The sequence below is a fragment of the Alosa pseudoharengus genome, unplaced genomic scaffold (genome assembly GCF_046254945.1).
Source record: "Alosa pseudoharengus isolate Yale_2024_CS ecotype anadromous, Long Island Sound unplaced genomic scaffold, YU_APseudo_1.1 YU_APseudo_1.1_scf_2, whole genome shotgun sequence".
Lineage (NCBI taxonomy): Eukaryota > Metazoa > Chordata > Actinopteri > Clupeiformes > Clupeidae > Alosa > Alosa pseudoharengus.
This window is the reverse complement of record NW_027468663.1, coordinates 21,227,920-21,244,355: the sequence shown is the minus strand read 5'-3', so window position 1 is coordinate 21,244,355 and position 16,436 is coordinate 21,227,920. Positions and strand designations below refer to the sequence as shown.

The following is a 16,436-nucleotide window of genomic DNA, read 5'->3' as shown; positions in this document are numbered from 1 at the left end:
TGTAATATTCTGTTGAAGTAGATCAACTGCTTTTTTTTTTTACTAGGTGGTCCTTGGTCTGAAAAAGTTTGAGAAACACTGCTTTAAACTCAGGCAAAATCCACTCTGAGAATGAATGGACAATGGCATTATTTGCCAAGGTGGCCAAAAGGCAAGTCACACCACAGCTCCCCATCTTAAACTGTTTGCATCCATGGACTGATTAGATCGGGTGCCCTAGGCCTGGCCATAATGCATCTCCTGCGTCCTTTTCTCATCTGGTTCAAACTATTTTACACAGACCTTCACCAGGGTCACTTAGGCCTTTAACTGGCACACCATGAAAAAAGTGTTGGAAAAAGTATTTCTTTTGTTCTATCTTGTTTTGTTTTAGGCTGTAGTATGACAACACCCCCCCCCCCCCCCCCACACACACACACACACACACAGGTACCCCCCCCCCCCAACACACACAGGTACACCCCACACACACACACACCCATCAGCCTGTAGATGGTGATGTTGAGAAATTAAGGGCTAGTCCACAGTACCAAACCAATCTTTTTTCCCTCCGTCTTCCCTGGAACCATATCAAGAATATTTGCGTCCAAACGGATCCATCTTAACACGACTCAACACGTTACTTCATATCCCAGGCCTATAGGTGGCACTGTTTGTTACAGAAATTTTTTGGTTGTAGGATAGTCCGCGATTCACATTAGTTTTTGCTATCACTGTAAGTGCATAGGCTACCTAGGCTAGGCTAACGCTAGGCCTACCCAAGTTCTAAGATGTGGCTGTCGAAACATGCCCCCCCCCTCACACACACACACACCATTACCCCCCCCCCCCCCCCAAAACATACACCCACACACATGCCATTACACCATACACCCCCTGCTCACACACACATATGCACCCTCCCCCACCACACACACACACCATTACCCACCCCCCACACAGACCATTTCCCCACCCACACACCATTAGACCATACCCCCCCCACACACACACACACTGGTACCCTCCTCACACACACACACAGGCACACACCCCACACACACACCATTACCCCCCCACCACACACACTGCACACATATTCATGAGCGAGTGCACATGCACACAGAAGCAAACACACACACACTTACATGAGTTGCAAGATTAGGGGATGGAGACAAATTGGCAAGCGTGATTTATTTTTGTGGAGAGAATGGGCAGGACTGAGTGACAGTCATATTTTGTACCGCTTTGCGGTACATCTAGTTCACCAAGCATTGCTGTGTGGCATTCAGACATGGCATTTCATATGCTTCCAATACCTACTTCCTACTTTCCTCCTGTTGTTTGCTTCCATGTTATCCTCCAAGCCACCAGACGGCACTTGAATTGCATTGAATTGCATAGCGAGTTCACTAGTTCACATTCCTGAATTTGCATAAAGACATAAAAGCATAATACATAAAAGCATAATAGAAAAGCATGTTTGGCGAGGTCTCTGGCCATGGTCCTGAAGGGCTTCGCGGAATCGTGCCGGAGTCGACTGCACAGGCAGGAGTCGGGCAGGATTCCGCCATACACCCCCTTATTCTTTAACTATGGAAGACGGGAGGCGTAAGGGGAGGTGGTGGGTTGCGAGCGGAGTAACACCGATGCTGCAACTTCGGCAGGTAGACTGCGAAATAAATAACCTGACTGATTGAAGAAGGAGGCGTGGCAAATTCCGTCACGCTCATCCCGAACTTCCGTTTGGAAAACGCCATTAAGCATATTTGATATAATTCATGTTTATGCATGGTTTTTAAATATATATATATATATATATATATATATATGCTGTGTTTACAGTAGTAGTATACATTTAAAAACAGTATATGATGATTAATATGATTTCATAAACTTAGTTTATTATCTACGGACATGAGTATTATCTACGGACATGACTTTTACCATAAATTGACTTTTCAACTGTTTGGTTGAGCATGTTTTCAAAAACATATTTGACCATGAAAATATGAATTTTGTATGTAGGTGAATTAATGTGTAGCTTCATTTTAACATAATTATGAAGAAAAAAAAGTTTTACCTTTGAAAACTTGATAGATGTGATTTCACAAAATATGGCCGAAATAGTGTATGATCAATTCTTCAAATGGCGTATGCTGAGGAGGTGTGGCCTTCGACATTACAGGGGTACTGAGGTTGAATTCATAAAAGTTGGATTTTTGGTAAAAATTGTGTCTTAAAATGTGCTCTACCAAATGAACAGGCAGTTAAAGGGATAAAGAGCTTTGAGATTAATAATGATATTTCAAGTTTGTGCAATTGTACTGTATTAATGAAACATTCATATTTGGTCTTTAATCGATCCTTATTACAGTATGTGCATGGGCAGCAGTCTCGTCATTGTTTCATTACAATCTGAAACATGTCCCATAGTTTTATAGCCCAACTAGTCCCATGTAATCTCTGCTGTGCCTTGATCAACGGGGGTAGTGTTATCTTAAGGCCTCAAGGGATTGGCAGGAGGCAAATACATAGGGATGGGCTCTGGGGTATAAAGCCCAACACCTGATAGTGTTCAGGTTCTCTTCTTGTCCTGCTCTCCTGAGTGTGGGGGTCCCCTGCTCCTCTATTCTTTCACTTTCTGCCTTTCCTTCCTTTCCATTTCTCACTCATTCATTCCAGGTTTGGTTTTGTTTTTATCTCATGCCTTCAGGGATTTTTTTTTTTATGGTGGGGGGGTTCTGTTTAGATTGTATCCAATCAGTTCATTCATTTATTGGTTACAGTTATAGTTAATCCTTCTGGTTTCATCTCACATGCAGTTTACTGGACATCTGTAACATTTAAGCTACCGTTTATTCATCAACCATTCATATAGCTCCTGGTAACATTTTGACGGTCCATTTTGACAAATGGTAACATTTTGACGGTCCTTACAAAATCCAGAATAACTGCGCAGGCGCACACAATATACATTCCAGGAATGTCATATGAGCAAGACAAGAGGACACCTTTTGCTCAACATTCTTGTGGACAATTTATATGCATCTCATAATCATTAAATACAGTACATTGCATTTGATTAATTTAATAAATAAAATACATAAATAAAATAGAGAACAGAGTTACAGGAAAATATTTATGTAAGTATCCCTGGTTTCTATCACATACTTGTAGCCCTGTATTTGTTCAGACTTTACTGATAAAGATAAAAAACTAGATGTACCGCAGAGCGGTACAAAATATGACCGCCGCCCAGTCCAGCACATGTTTTCCACAAATATAAATCACGCTGAAAGGCCTATATGATTCTAACTGTCTCACTAAATTGCATTATCCACACTCAATTCTCACTGGTATCTGCTAAACAACAAGTACCAAAACATGATTAGTTCATAGATTTCACATGCATGTAAAATTCATTTTATACAACCCCACCCCCATCTTGCCTGTTCATATTGCCTGCGTATGTGCCTGTGTTTGTGCATGTGCATGCATGCGTACATATGTCTACTGTGTGAGTATGCGTCATACGTATGATTACTGTGAATGTGTGTGCGTGTGTATCTGTTTATGCACATGTGTGCATATGGAATGGGTTAACATGACCCCTGGAGGTAAAACAAATTGGTCATCCTAGGCCCTACGGTTCTCAAGATATTCACAGAAAACTGTGTCTGCCCTACCCTCCTTTCGGGGGGTCCAGTCCAGCAGGGGGGCTACAGATCAAAACGAAAAACGATGGTTCCATGCTATCCATGTGGGGTTACATGCCCACCAAGTTTCGTGTACCCCGGGAATCCTTGACGTAAATTTGGACATGTGAAAAAGAAAAAAAAAAGAAAAAGAAAATCTGACTAAACCTATATGACCGCCGCTTCGCTGCACGGCGGTCATAATAAGGGACCTCTATTCTTGCCTAGAAACCAGAGGCTGAACTGATCAAAACTCACCACCTCTTGAGTGCATGACTAAAAACCTCCAGGTTGTGCAACACACAGGTGAAGATCACCTTCATTTCCTCCCATCACCAACTCTAATCAGAATTTTAAGTCGTTTTTTTTCATTGTATTAAAATACAATGTGTTTCACATAATTCAAGGGAGAGCCTGCAACTCACCTGTTTTATCTTTAATAGATCCATGTCTGTTCTTTTTCAAATGCTTTTGAAGGCAACCTGGACCTTCACTAGTCCAGTCAACAGCATATTATGCGGACATCAGAGAAAGCTGTAGTGCTGTATGACCTTCATTCTTCACATTCTCAACATTTGAACATCCACGTAGGAACACTTGCAGATAGGATCTCTGTACCTCACAAAGCAAATGGTCACTTCTCTGTTATTTCTACAGGGACAAGAAGCAGACCCCTTTCTTTTGCCAGAGTTTAGTTGAGGCGTAGTCTACGACCCATTGAACCTACACTTTCTCAACGCTTCTGGGAGTGTGAGTGAGTGTGTGTGTGGGGGTGGAGTGCGGTGGGGTGGGGGGTTTGGCTATGTGTGTGTGGATGTGAAGTTAGACTATATCTATGTTAATATGTCTCTGTGTTCGTTGGTGCTAGCTCACCTTCTGTGTTAATGTATGTTTTTTTTTTCTAATTTGTGTAACCACACTCTCTCGATTGCCCAAGACAAATTTCTCTAAGAGACATTAAAGGCTCATCTTATCTTCTGTGAGTTCATATTGTAGATGCCAGTTCTCAAAGCTCAAATGCTAGATCCAGTAAGTGATCAGCTCTCACCAGGTCCTTCAGGGTCAGTATTTGCACATACAAAAGACATAGGTGGTAGTGAGGTTTTTGGTCTGTGAGGAGTGTGTTGACACACACACACACACACACACACACACACATAAACACCACAAAATACACACAAATTCAGCTAATTGTAAGTGCTTCCATTAAGGATCTCATATGGCCATTCGTAAACAATTGAGTTTGTGCACATGTTGCCTATAGATGATGCTGTAGGCTCTCTCAGGAATCAGAGTAAAGTTCAATGAGGACGAAGAAATGTGGAATCTACCTTGAAATATGAATGCTGAAATGGAACATTCAATAGCAATCACAATTTGAATTCAAATTATTAACTAAGAGTTTGCAACATTACAACATTATCTAAAGCTTTCAAACTTTTTTAAAGTTATCTGAAAGTAACATATTTACATCATAGTGTGTTTCTGTTGTAAAGCTAGGCATGTAAATTATGCATGTGAGTCATTTCATCCCATGTCCTACATTCCTCAGCTACCATAAATCTCACAGCAACTATGCGAAATCGCAAATAATCCAAGAAAGTTACGAAAGCAACAGAACAGACACTTTCTAAACCCTACTTAATACTTTATCTGGGGCTGTAATTTCACAAATCCACACTTTGCTTTGATAGTCTATCATTATGAGTGTGTTTCATCATGTCTTGGCTCTCCTGTAAAATATTTTAGTGGCAAACTAAGTGGCCTGTCAAACATAATACAATATTAAAAACATCTTGTTGCACTCTTGTAGGACCATGTTTGATATCTTCTTGCTATTACTTTGTGTTTTTATACGCTGGGTAGAATTGTCCTGTGTGTAGAGCTACTTTGTTCTAGTCTATAAATCAGAAAAAAAAATACCTCATTCATCAGATCTAATCTGCTGTTTTCTCTTTTCAAATGGAAGGAAATGTTCTCTCCAGCAGGACTGAAGGCTTGATAAGACACCGATGACCAGGCACTGGGTGAACATGTAGGTCTGTCCATGGATTTGCCTCAGATTGCATTTTCAAAAATGTACATAGATTTGACTATGTTTTCTTCCTATGGGGTAGAGAGGGATTATTTGGATAAGGTAACGCTATATGTCCTGTGATAAATCAATCAGAATGCGGTAAAATCATGACTAAGGATTTACCTTTTGGCAACATTCAATAAATTCATCAATGGTGATCACACCATTCTGGTTTTTGTCCATTTTCTGGAAAGGCAGAAAAAACAGAAAGAGCAGAGAGAGCTTTAACTTTAACTGCTCCATATGGAATCTGATATCAATATCAGCCATGACATAGGTTCTTCTTTAATGGTTATGGTTATGTAATTTGTCAGACGCTTTTGTCCAAAGTGACTTACAAATAAAAACAATACAATAGTTAAAATGAACAGTGAACAGTTTTAAAATGTTGGTAAGACTAGCAATAATAAACAAAAATGTCAATGCAATCAATAGCCTAATGATGTAAAATAATGATGAATGAAATAAACAAATACTATAATATACAAACCATAACTTATAAGAAATGCTGAACAGATATGCCTTTAGTCCCCTCTTGAAAGACCCAAAACTATCACAGGAACGGAGGGTGAATGGGGATGTACAGCTTTATGATATTGATCTGATATTCCTAGTGTTGTAAAGGACAAACCAACTGGATTTTGCAATTGAGGCTACAAGCACAGAGAAGTTAAGTCGGTCATCAATTATGACGCCCAAGTTACACAAGTTACCAAGACCCTACATAGTTACGGTCAGTGAAGATGAGTCAAGCTGAATATTAATCTGTTGGGGAATAGCTGTTTTAGCTGGAAACCCCAAAAGCTCCATTTTTGAGAGATTAAACTGAAGATGCCGATCTTTCATCCAGACTGAAATATCCTTAAGACATGCAGAAAGAAATGCGGCAAGAAATCCAATGGGAAACGGTAGAAGAATGCGGCAAGAAATCCGATGGGAAGCGGTAGAATCCTCAGGTGGGAAAGACAGGTAAAGTTGAGTGTCGTCCACATAGCAGTGATAGTCAAATTCATGGGAGCAATTGTCTCACCCAAGGATATGGTGTAAATAGAGAAAAGTAGGGGCCATAATACTGATCCCTGAGGCACACCTGTGGTGAGGTCATGAGACTTTGATACCTGTCCCTGCCAAGGCAAATATTTTAAGATGACATATGTGATTACTTTTGAATTCAAATCTATAAAAAGCACTATACGTATGTATGTATGTATGTGTATACTCTTTTGATCCCGTGAGGGAAATTTGGTCTCTGCATTTATCCCAATCCGTGAATTAGTGAAAGACACTCCGCACACAGTGATATGAAGCACACACTAATCCCGGCGCAGTGAGCTGCCTGCAACAACAGCGGCGCTCGGGGAGCAGTGAGGGGTTAGGTGTCTTGCTCAAGGGCACTTCAGCCGTGCCTACTGGTCAGGGTTCGAACCGGCAACCCTCTGGTTACAAGTCCGAAGCGCTAACCAGTAGGCCACGGCTTATACACATAATTACATCATTTAAGCTCACTATCTCACTCACTCAACTTTCTTTCCACAAAATAAAATGAATAAAATTACATCACCTGAAAGAAAATCTCTGTGTGTTGTCTCGCTGTGTCCTCTGAGAGTCTGGGATTTAGTGACGTTCCCATCATGTCATATATTGCTTTCATGATGTCCAACATTTCCTAAATGTACAACACATCCATTACGTAGTGGTAATGTCAATTCAAAAAGCATATGAAGGTAGCTGGAAAAGAAGCTGCTAGTCATCCGAATACTAAACAGACTTCAAAACAAATTTATTGACAAGGCTACGATTTCTAACCTCTTTTGTTATGCATCCATCGTTATTAATGTCATATAAGTTGAACACCCACGTAAGCTTTTCTTCCACTGGTCCTCTTAGCAGCGCAGAAAGACCCAAACTGAAGTCCTGCAGTCACACCAGTCACAGAGAAGTGTTTTTGTCCTTATTATTATTAATGGATAAACTCGCACTGAAGACATGCCATTATTTACAGAACACCAGATCCATTAAAGAACAGTTCTAATTTTGCTTGCCCTTGCTGCTCACTTTTGATAGATTAATCCACCGACTCTAGCCTCATTTGCACCACATTTATTGAATAATATGGACAATAATATTTTGACAATGAAAAGAATGTAATGACCTGTTGTTATCTTGACATTTCTGTTTGCTATTAAAAACAAACTATAGGCTATAATCTAGCCACCTAGCCGAGTGGCGTTTTAAATAGCAAAGATGCATATCATATGGTTCATGTTATGTTTAACTTAAGGAGAACGAATCATTGAAGACTCACTAATTCGATTCTACGAAGGCAAAGTAAGTATAGGCTAGCACTGTTTGGCCATGCCAACTAGGTGAGTGCAGGGCAGCTGATGACCAACCAGAACTTGTAAATGACGAGAAGAGCATAACTCCGCCATCTCCTTGGCATTGTTGCCTTTATGATTTCCTTATAACTTTCTTATACCAAATAGGGAATGCAAACATTGCCCAGCCCTGGAACTCTCTCAACGTTCAAGTGAGATCTGTGCATGAAGGAGAGTGAGAGGACGTCCGTGTCCTGCTTGTATGTTTCATAAATAGATCCATCTCATTTCAAGGTTTTAATGCACGATCGGAATACTGTAATACATTCTGCGTTATAGACTTTTTTTAAAAATAAGTGTTGTGAGAGATCCGGGGCTAATAAAAAAACATCCGGGGCTATAGCTCCGAATGCCCATACCTAATGACGCCACTGGGTTATAGTATATACTCACCTCAAAATTGACAAACCCAGTTTGGTTCCTGTCAAAAGCTCTAAAGAGAAAATGTGCGTAGTTTGATGAATCTGAAACAGTTGGAGAATGAGTCAACTTGTAGACGTGGAATAATGTAGCAAATCTCAAGAAGATGCAATTATGTTTACAAACCATTAACAGTATTGTAAAAAAAAATCATGCTAACCTCCATGAGGAAAAAAATGACCATAGATGTTTTTAAAAGTGTCTTCATTAACAAGACCATTTGGACATTCCTATAAAATAACAGAACAGAAAACAGAACAGAAAACAGAACATGTCACTGTAGGCCTACACACTGTTGAAGTGGAAAGCCACTGTACTGATATATTGACACTGATATGTGACACGGTAGAAAACAGACAAAGCAAGGTGGAGATGTGGACAGGAGATAAGGGTGTTTGGCCTACATTTTTGAATCCTCTGTAGAGGATCTGCAGTTCTCTCTTGGTAAAGTGGGTCTGGGCCAGCAGGCAGTCTATGGTCTCAGGTCTATGTCTCTGAGCTGCCTGCTCCTGCTCCTCAGCAGCGGTGTCTGGAGCACAGTAAAACACAACATTACCTGCAACTGATGGACCCATGACTGGCCACTCACATTCACAAAATCTGTGCAATCGAAGTTGTAGTTGACCTCATTATGCATTGAAAAATAAATATGTATGTATACACACACACAAAAGTGGTGTGAAGGGAAAAGTATAAGTATATATACTCCCGTGAGGGAAATTTGGTCTCTGCATTTATCCCAATCTGTGAATTAGTGAAACACACACAGCACACAGTGTACACACAGTGATATGAAGCACACACTAATCCCAGCGCAGTGAGCTGCCTGCACCAACAGCGGCACTCGAGGAGCAGTGAGGGGTTAGGTGCCTTGCTCAAGGGCACTTCAGCCGTGCCTACTGGTCAGGGTTTGAACCGGCAACCCTCCGGTTACAGGTCCAAAGTGCCAACCAGTAGGCCACGGCTGCCCCAACAAACATAGCAATAATGGCTCCTGAAGAGTGAAAAGGTGTTGTTAAAACATATGTCCAAAAGAGGGAGCTATTGAGATCAAAAAGTCAATAGTAAAGTAGAGTAAAGTAACACCAAGGCAATCCATCTGCATCACAATGTCCTTGTCTAATGGAATGAGGGTACCTGTCAGTCACCTGGGTCCCCTGTGGTCTATATGTGTGTGTGTGTGTGTGTGTGTGTGTGTGTTTGTATGCATAGGGGTTGGCAGTATTCTGAGTAAGTCATAAGCTGAGTGGCGTAAGATGCATATGGGTCGGCAGAAGCAGGTTGGATACACCTTGTTATTTGTTTACTTTACAACGTTCCAAATCCCTGTGAAAACGGATAAATATTTCAATCACATCAGAACCCATACACCAACTTAACAACACAACAATAAAGTGGAAGGCAAAAGCAAGTTGATTTAGTGCATTTCATACGCAGAGGCAATTAAATGTGCTTTACATAAACGAAAGCTCAACATAACGAACAGCTTAAACAAAAATAGAGAATAGCTTGAGAAATACATCACATTAAAACGAATAACTACAAGAAAAAGAAATAATAGAGACACTAAGAAATAAATTTAAAAAAAAAGTATGGAAGTATCATGATTGCGTGTTTGTCTAATTGAAGACCTAAAGGGAAACTGAAACTCCAGTTTAACAGCCCTTCATTGTCATCTATGTATATCTGCACCAAAATATTCTTACTTCACCACTCAGTAAAATTAGGGGTAAAATAAGACATAAATACTCAATACATGTGATTATACTGTATAATACATGACCAGTGTCATTTTCATTTTTGGAAAAAATTTTGATGGAGTGTAGGCAGGAAAACATCTTATCATGGCGTCCCAAATAACAATGTATGGCCAAAATAAGCCTTGATTCGATGAACTACCCACAACACCACATCCAGAGAAAGTGTGAAGGATTATAACCTGGTAAAGGCACTGGCTTATGGAGCAAGGGAGAGGTGTTTTTCCAGGTAAAAGAGGTCTAACTTCATGGCACAAGGGGACCTTATCTCTCGTTCATTTTAATGAGCTTGATTAAATATTCACCACCACACCTCTTTTGAGCAGGTAACTGAATCAGTTTCACCAAAGTGCCTCAACTCATGTTAAGCCATTGGCCCACTTTGCAGGGCTCAGTGATGACAAATAATCCCCATCATCCACTGGGGCCTGGGCCACAGAACTCCACTCATGAGGAGACTGTTCACAATGTTTGGCTTGGACTCGGAATTTGGCTTGGAGAATGTAGTTCTGTCTGTCAAATAAAAAAGGCTTCATTAACCATTTACTGTTTGCTATTGGATGAGCAAATACTCTAAAAAGAGAACTGAGGAAAAAATCTCTCACCTATTTCAGTCACCCACACTCAAATCCTTCTCTAGGTGTATGGTGACTAACCAGTGTGCTTTAAATGCCAGAATTCATACATATTAATGCAGCTTACTCAATTTCAGTTTTATGAGGACTCCATCTCCTGAAGCACATATCACTCTGCTCTGGTGACATTTCAAACTGATAGAATATGTAGAAATATGCGTGACAAGATAAGACTGGTTTTATGAAGCCTTCAAAATGTTATTACCTGAATAATTCATGCAGGAATTGAAGTGGGGTGTTTCAGCTTAAGTGACAATGAAATTGGCATCAACTTATGAGGTAGTAATGAAGACTGAAGATTTAATTGTCTGTCAATGCCGCTACATGTGATTAGTGTGTTTGTTGAGATGCAAAGGGAGTCACTTTCCTATAATTTTCGTACCCTAAATCATAACATAATCTTTACAACTGCCGCCTGACTGACCAACTTCGAAACTCACAACACAACTCACAACCAGTGCCATGTAATCGGAAGGTCAAGACAGAGTAAACAGATTTGCTTTCTGAGATGCAAACGAGCAGCTGAGATACCCTGAGAGGTCCAGATCGTATCAGGCTCTGGTCACTCTATCCTACATCAGTAGCAGCCAAAAGGGGCTCAGCCTTTGTCCAGCAGTCGGTTCCAAAGGCCACAGCCTGCGTGTTGTAGGGTATACACAGCTCTGGTTACTTCTCATGTCTGCCCCCACTGGATTCACACACCTAATGAAGGCATAACGTTTTGTTTGGTACATTTGGGACATTTTTTATAAAACAATGAGTCCCACTGAAGAGTTTGTGTAACTGATTTAAAATTGACTAAATAGGGAAAACATATAGTATAGAATAGTGTTGTGTGTAATGTCAGCCGAGTCCCTTTCATCACCTGTGGTACAGAGTGTAACTCTGTAGCCTTGATGAAAACTGCCCTGTTGAAATCTGTAACATAAGTCAGCCATATGAAACTCTTCAGTGGACTTAGTGTATGATATATCTTATAGTACAGTGGACTTAGTGTATGATATATCTTATAGTACAGGAAAAGTTTCGCTGTTCAGTGTACTGGGTGATTTTATATCAGCAATACAAAACAATATTTAATAGATGACTTGTCAATCAAGGGATTTCTTTCCAGTATGCTGAAACATACTTGTGTGTGTGTGTGTGTGTGTGTGTGTGAGAGAGAGAGAGAGAGAGAGAGAGAGAGAGAGAGAGAGAGTGATTAGCTATCTTAAAGCACAAGACTGCAGTGTTGTGCTTTGCTGTCCCAGGCGGCTGGTGCAATACCCATGTCTAGACTACTCATGTCTGCCTCTTTTAAGCCAAACCATTATCAAGATAGTCCTACTCAAGCATCAAAGTGTCAACTGTTTAAGATCATCTTATATGTATGACATAGTGTCTAAAAATTGCAATGATTCTTCCCCTTGGTCAATAAGCATACATGTAGTTTAACTGAAATCGCTTAAGTTCATCTACAGCTGAGGAATGAATGCCTGGTGCAGCAGACAGCAGACACATTTGAGCTTCATCTATACGGATAACTCATTGAAACAATGGGCTGCTGGACTGTGGAACTATTCATAGTGAATGTCTTTCAATTGAGCAGCAGACCTCGCAGCTGTGGTGTATATTGGGAAAGGGCAGAGCCTACGAGACGAATAAATCAAAAATAGTTTACATCATAGAAGCCAAACAGGGGGTCATTTGACGAGGAAGAGACACATAATTACATTATTTTAAATTACCGTGTGCCATCAAATACAACTGTCCAATGCAACAAGTAGGCCTATTGATTATACTGCAAAATTACCTAACTAAGTTTGTGAAATATTAAAATTCCACTCAGAATAAAGAACCAATCCGCAGGTGAACATTTCCATTCAGATAGAGATTGTGCAATGAGTAAGTGGACTGATTGGCTGTAAATTCTGAAAAAAAAAACATATAGTATAGAATATATCATAATCATAATCAAATTAAACCACCAGCTAGTAATAGGCCTGCACTACTGGGACTTAATCATGCCAACTATCGAGGGTATGAGGAGAATGCATGTCATCTAATGATTAGCATACAAATTACTTAATATAATGACAGTGCCACCAAATACACCTCGGATATTGCATTCTTAATGAGCTAAGTGGTACTTCTGGCTGGGAACAGTGCATCTAGGGACTGTCCACAAAAGATTATGTCCATGCAGAAGAAAGCTGTAACATTAAGAGAATGTTTTTGGCTTTTTTTACGTTAAAAGAAAATTAAATATTTTTTTTGTTATTGATCTTACTGTTAAGTAAAACACAGATGTATAAAAATACAAACAGGACATTTCAGTAATAGAATGAGAAGCCAGAGTGTTACCCCAGTTTAACATTGAATTCCCATAAAAGTATGATGTACCTATCTCTTTACCACCTCCTCAATAATGCCTTCCTTCCCTGTCCCCACCCCCACCCCTGGGTTCAGCAGTGGACCTTCTCTGAAGCACTGCTGCCCATAGGAGTCACCTGAGCTGCTTAGCCTCATTTGTATTTAATGTATGGCCACAGTATAGGTGACAGCATGCCCAACTGTCACAAGGCAAGTAGTAAACAGTGGCAGGGAAGAATGTATAGAAAAGTATAGCTTACTCCACATTTGTATATGATTTTCTTGATGGTCACAGAGATGGCAGATCTCTCATTAGGCTATGATGACATGATGTATAGCCTGTAGGCTACAACATACAGTTATTCCTGGAACTAAAGTGTTCCAAATTCAAGGTGCAGCCTCATTACAGAACTACAAACCTATACCTGAAAAGGGATGACGCCAGTAATTACAGTAAACTGATATAGTAGACTTTATCAGATGATTTGTGCAACCTATCTGATCTTCAATGACCGAATTAATTAATGGCCGGATTAATGTTTGGCTTTGAATCTTTGAGGCTACAAGATGCGCTACTGTCATTCATGAAAACCAACTGTCCAACACAAAACGGATTTAAAATCAGTATGCCATTAAACAGTGATGCTTCAGTAGACTATTTAAAGGATAACAGACATTAAAAGGCAACCGTCGTGATAACAAGTTAATTTAGCCTACCCTACCTGAACTGAGTGTCCCAGTAATAAACCTGACGACGTTCTGACCGAATTTCAGGATCTGGCGTTTGCACTTCTTCCTCCGACTGCTCATCTTTACGGTTCAGTAGTCAAAGATTCACCTGTTGCCAAGAATTCAGATCAGGTTTTACTCTACGTGCCGTTGACCCGGTTAAACTTTCTGTCAGCTTGTGTGCGCCTACAACACACACTGACACATCTCAGACTCAAACCCAGCACGTGTGGCTGTTTCTTTTCCCTCCCCATCTCGAGTAGGCTACAGCGCAACTCGCCCATGTGGAAGGTGATAAATGAGACGGTCATTATAAAGAGCAGCCCTCCCAGCTAACAATTTATGGTAGTTTTTGGTTTCGGGAACGTTAACTTTTGGTTCCCAAACGTTCCCCGAAGGTTAGTTTTTGAGTAAGTTTTGGTTCCCATGGAAAGTTTGCTGAATGTTCCGGGAACGTTAGTTCTTGGTTATATAAAACGTTCCCTGAATGTTCTCCTAACGTTATCTATAGGTTGCAACCTTTAGAGAACCTTCCCCTAACGTTCCCTAACCGTTGCGAACTTTAGAAACCTTCCTCTAACATTGCAACATTTAGGGAACGTTCCCTTCCCTAAACGTTGCAACCTTTAGGGAACCTTCCCCTAACGTTGCAACCTTTGCATACCAATTTTATTATTACTTTAAACTACTTTAAACTGCATGAGCAGGAATGCATTATTATATATTTACAGGAATTAATAAACAGGCAAAATTGATGGGATTTAGGCCTATAGCCTAACTTTAATATAAAATAATCAAAATACAATAACATATAAAAGGTCTAAATATATATATAAACATCAGACTCCATGTTACCCAAGTATACTAAAACAAGGAATTTGACTTTGGTAGACCGCTCTATACATTCAACAAATAGACAGACATACTGTACAATAGAGACAACAATATACATTGTGGCAGATACCAACACAATATACAAAACAACTATACAAATAAGACATAATACCAATATAAGTACACATGGAGTGTGATGTAGAGTGCAAAGTAATAGTGCAAATGTAGTGTGCAAGACACATATTGGAATGATAAAGTATGTAATGTGCAGGTGCATGGTCAAAGTGGGGATGACCCCACTTATCTGCAGTTCAGGAGAGTGACGGCAGTGGGAAAAGAGTTGTTCTTGTGGCTGGTTGTTTTTGTGTGCAGGGATCTGTAGCACCTGCCAGAGGGGAGGAAGTTAAAGAGTGTGTGTGCAGGATATGTGGAGTCTTTGGTAATGGCCTCTGCCCGCTTAGGTCCCAGAGTACAAGTCCTGGAGGGAGGGCATTTTGTTCCTCCTCTCCTGCAGCTCAGTGAATGTCAAGCAGGACGACAGCAACATGTCATCGATTGGAGCAGAGAGAGGTGACTGGGAGCTCCTTAAGAGCATGAGCAGCTCATCCATCTTCTCCTCAAATGCGTCCATTCGCTGTGCCATACGGTAATGGTTGTCCTTATTGCTATGGAAAAATGGATGGTGTTAGTTTTAGTTGTTAAAGGAATTATCCGGAGTAAAATGCACTTTAGATCAATTTACGGATGATTGGGGGTGCATACGTTGAGTTGACATCAAAATCATGTAATTCGGATGTGTTTTGAGAAAGTTCGATTGTACCGTTTTCTGTAGCTGTACTCTGTACTCGTAGCCTGGAAGTGAGCGGGGCATTTCAATTGCGCCGCTACAAAACGCTATTTTTATACCTCTTCTACAGTTCCAAACAACATAACACTTACGTGGTAGTGAGTAGAGGGTCCCTAAAGCCAAACCGAAGTATCCCGAGGTCTTTATGTGGTCGAATAGAGAGTCCAGAATGAATTTCATCAAGCCAGTACCTTTCCGGAAATGTTGCCATCTTTGCTGCCTCTTCAGGGGAAAGTCCGTAGGAGTCTTATTGCTGAGTGTGTTGTAACACGCTCTGGAAATTCACAATTTCGTCGCCATTTAAAAAAAAAAAAAAAACATAGTCCAGTCCATACAACTTCATTTCAATTTCGAAAGAAATACTGGACTATGTTTTTTAAAAAAAAAAAAAAACGGCGACAAAATTGTGAATTTCTAAAGTGCATTTTACTCCGGATAATTCCTTTAAATACATTATATACTTGCATATGTGAACAAATTAAGTGAGTCTTCTTACCTCTTATTTCCGTCTCCATGGCCAAGCCACCTCCCTCTGTGTGATGAGTCACTTGTGCTGTTTACAACAAAAAAAAGTTAGTTACTCTCAAGTTCCTGGTCATGAAATTGTATTTACTTGGAAATGGAAAATTCAAAGACCCTGTACCTTCAACTGGGTCCCAAGATGAAGTGGCAGGCGTTATAATAGACCCATCCAGCTCTGGGCAATGAGCTGGTTGCCTGTGTGGTGTTG

General features: G+C 40.3%; 1 protein-coding gene and 1 long non-coding RNA gene across 2 annotated transcripts; both read right to left on the bottom strand.

Annotated features, from left to right (window-relative positions):
• Positions 1-3,780: 3,780 nt before the first annotated feature.
• LOC143134073 (Kv channel-interacting protein 4-like) lies at positions 3,781-14,157 on the bottom strand. The gene is made up of 8 exons (XM_076294157.1): positions 14,019-14,157; positions 8,957-9,081; positions 8,713-8,782; positions 8,526-8,596; positions 7,561-7,668; positions 7,316-7,420; positions 5,878-5,940; positions 3,781-5,783 (listed from the first exon to the last, which is right to left on the bottom strand). Exons 1-8 carry the CDS (start codon positions 14,104-14,106, stop codon positions 5,736-5,738), a joined length of 678 nt encoding a protein of 225 aa, XP_076150272.1. The 5' UTR covers positions 14,107-14,157; the 3' UTR covers positions 3,781-5,735.
• Positions 14,158-15,370: 1,213 nt separating this feature from the next.
• On the bottom strand, positions 15,371-16,436 carry LOC143135120 (uncharacterized). The gene is made up of 3 exons (XR_012988806.1): positions 16,350-16,436; positions 16,203-16,259; positions 15,371-15,524 (listed from the first exon to the last, which is right to left on the bottom strand). It is a non-coding gene; the product is annotated as an uncharacterized LOC143135120 (long non-coding RNA).

Excerpts from the sequence above, each read along its gene's own strand:
- LOC143134073 (XM_076294157.1), bottom strand. The coding sequence starts at position 14,106 with ATGAGCAGTCGGAGGAAGAAGTGCAAACGCCAGATCCTGAAATTCGGT. Across the intron at positions 8,783-8,956 it reads TCTACAGAGGATTCAAAAAT|GAATGTCCAAATGGTCTTGT; the intron begins GTAGGCCAAACA and ends GTTATTTTATAG. Across the intron at positions 8,597-8,712 it reads TCATTTTTTTCCTCATGGAG|ATTCATCAAACTACGCACAT; the intron begins GTTAGCATGATT and ends CAACTGTTTCAG.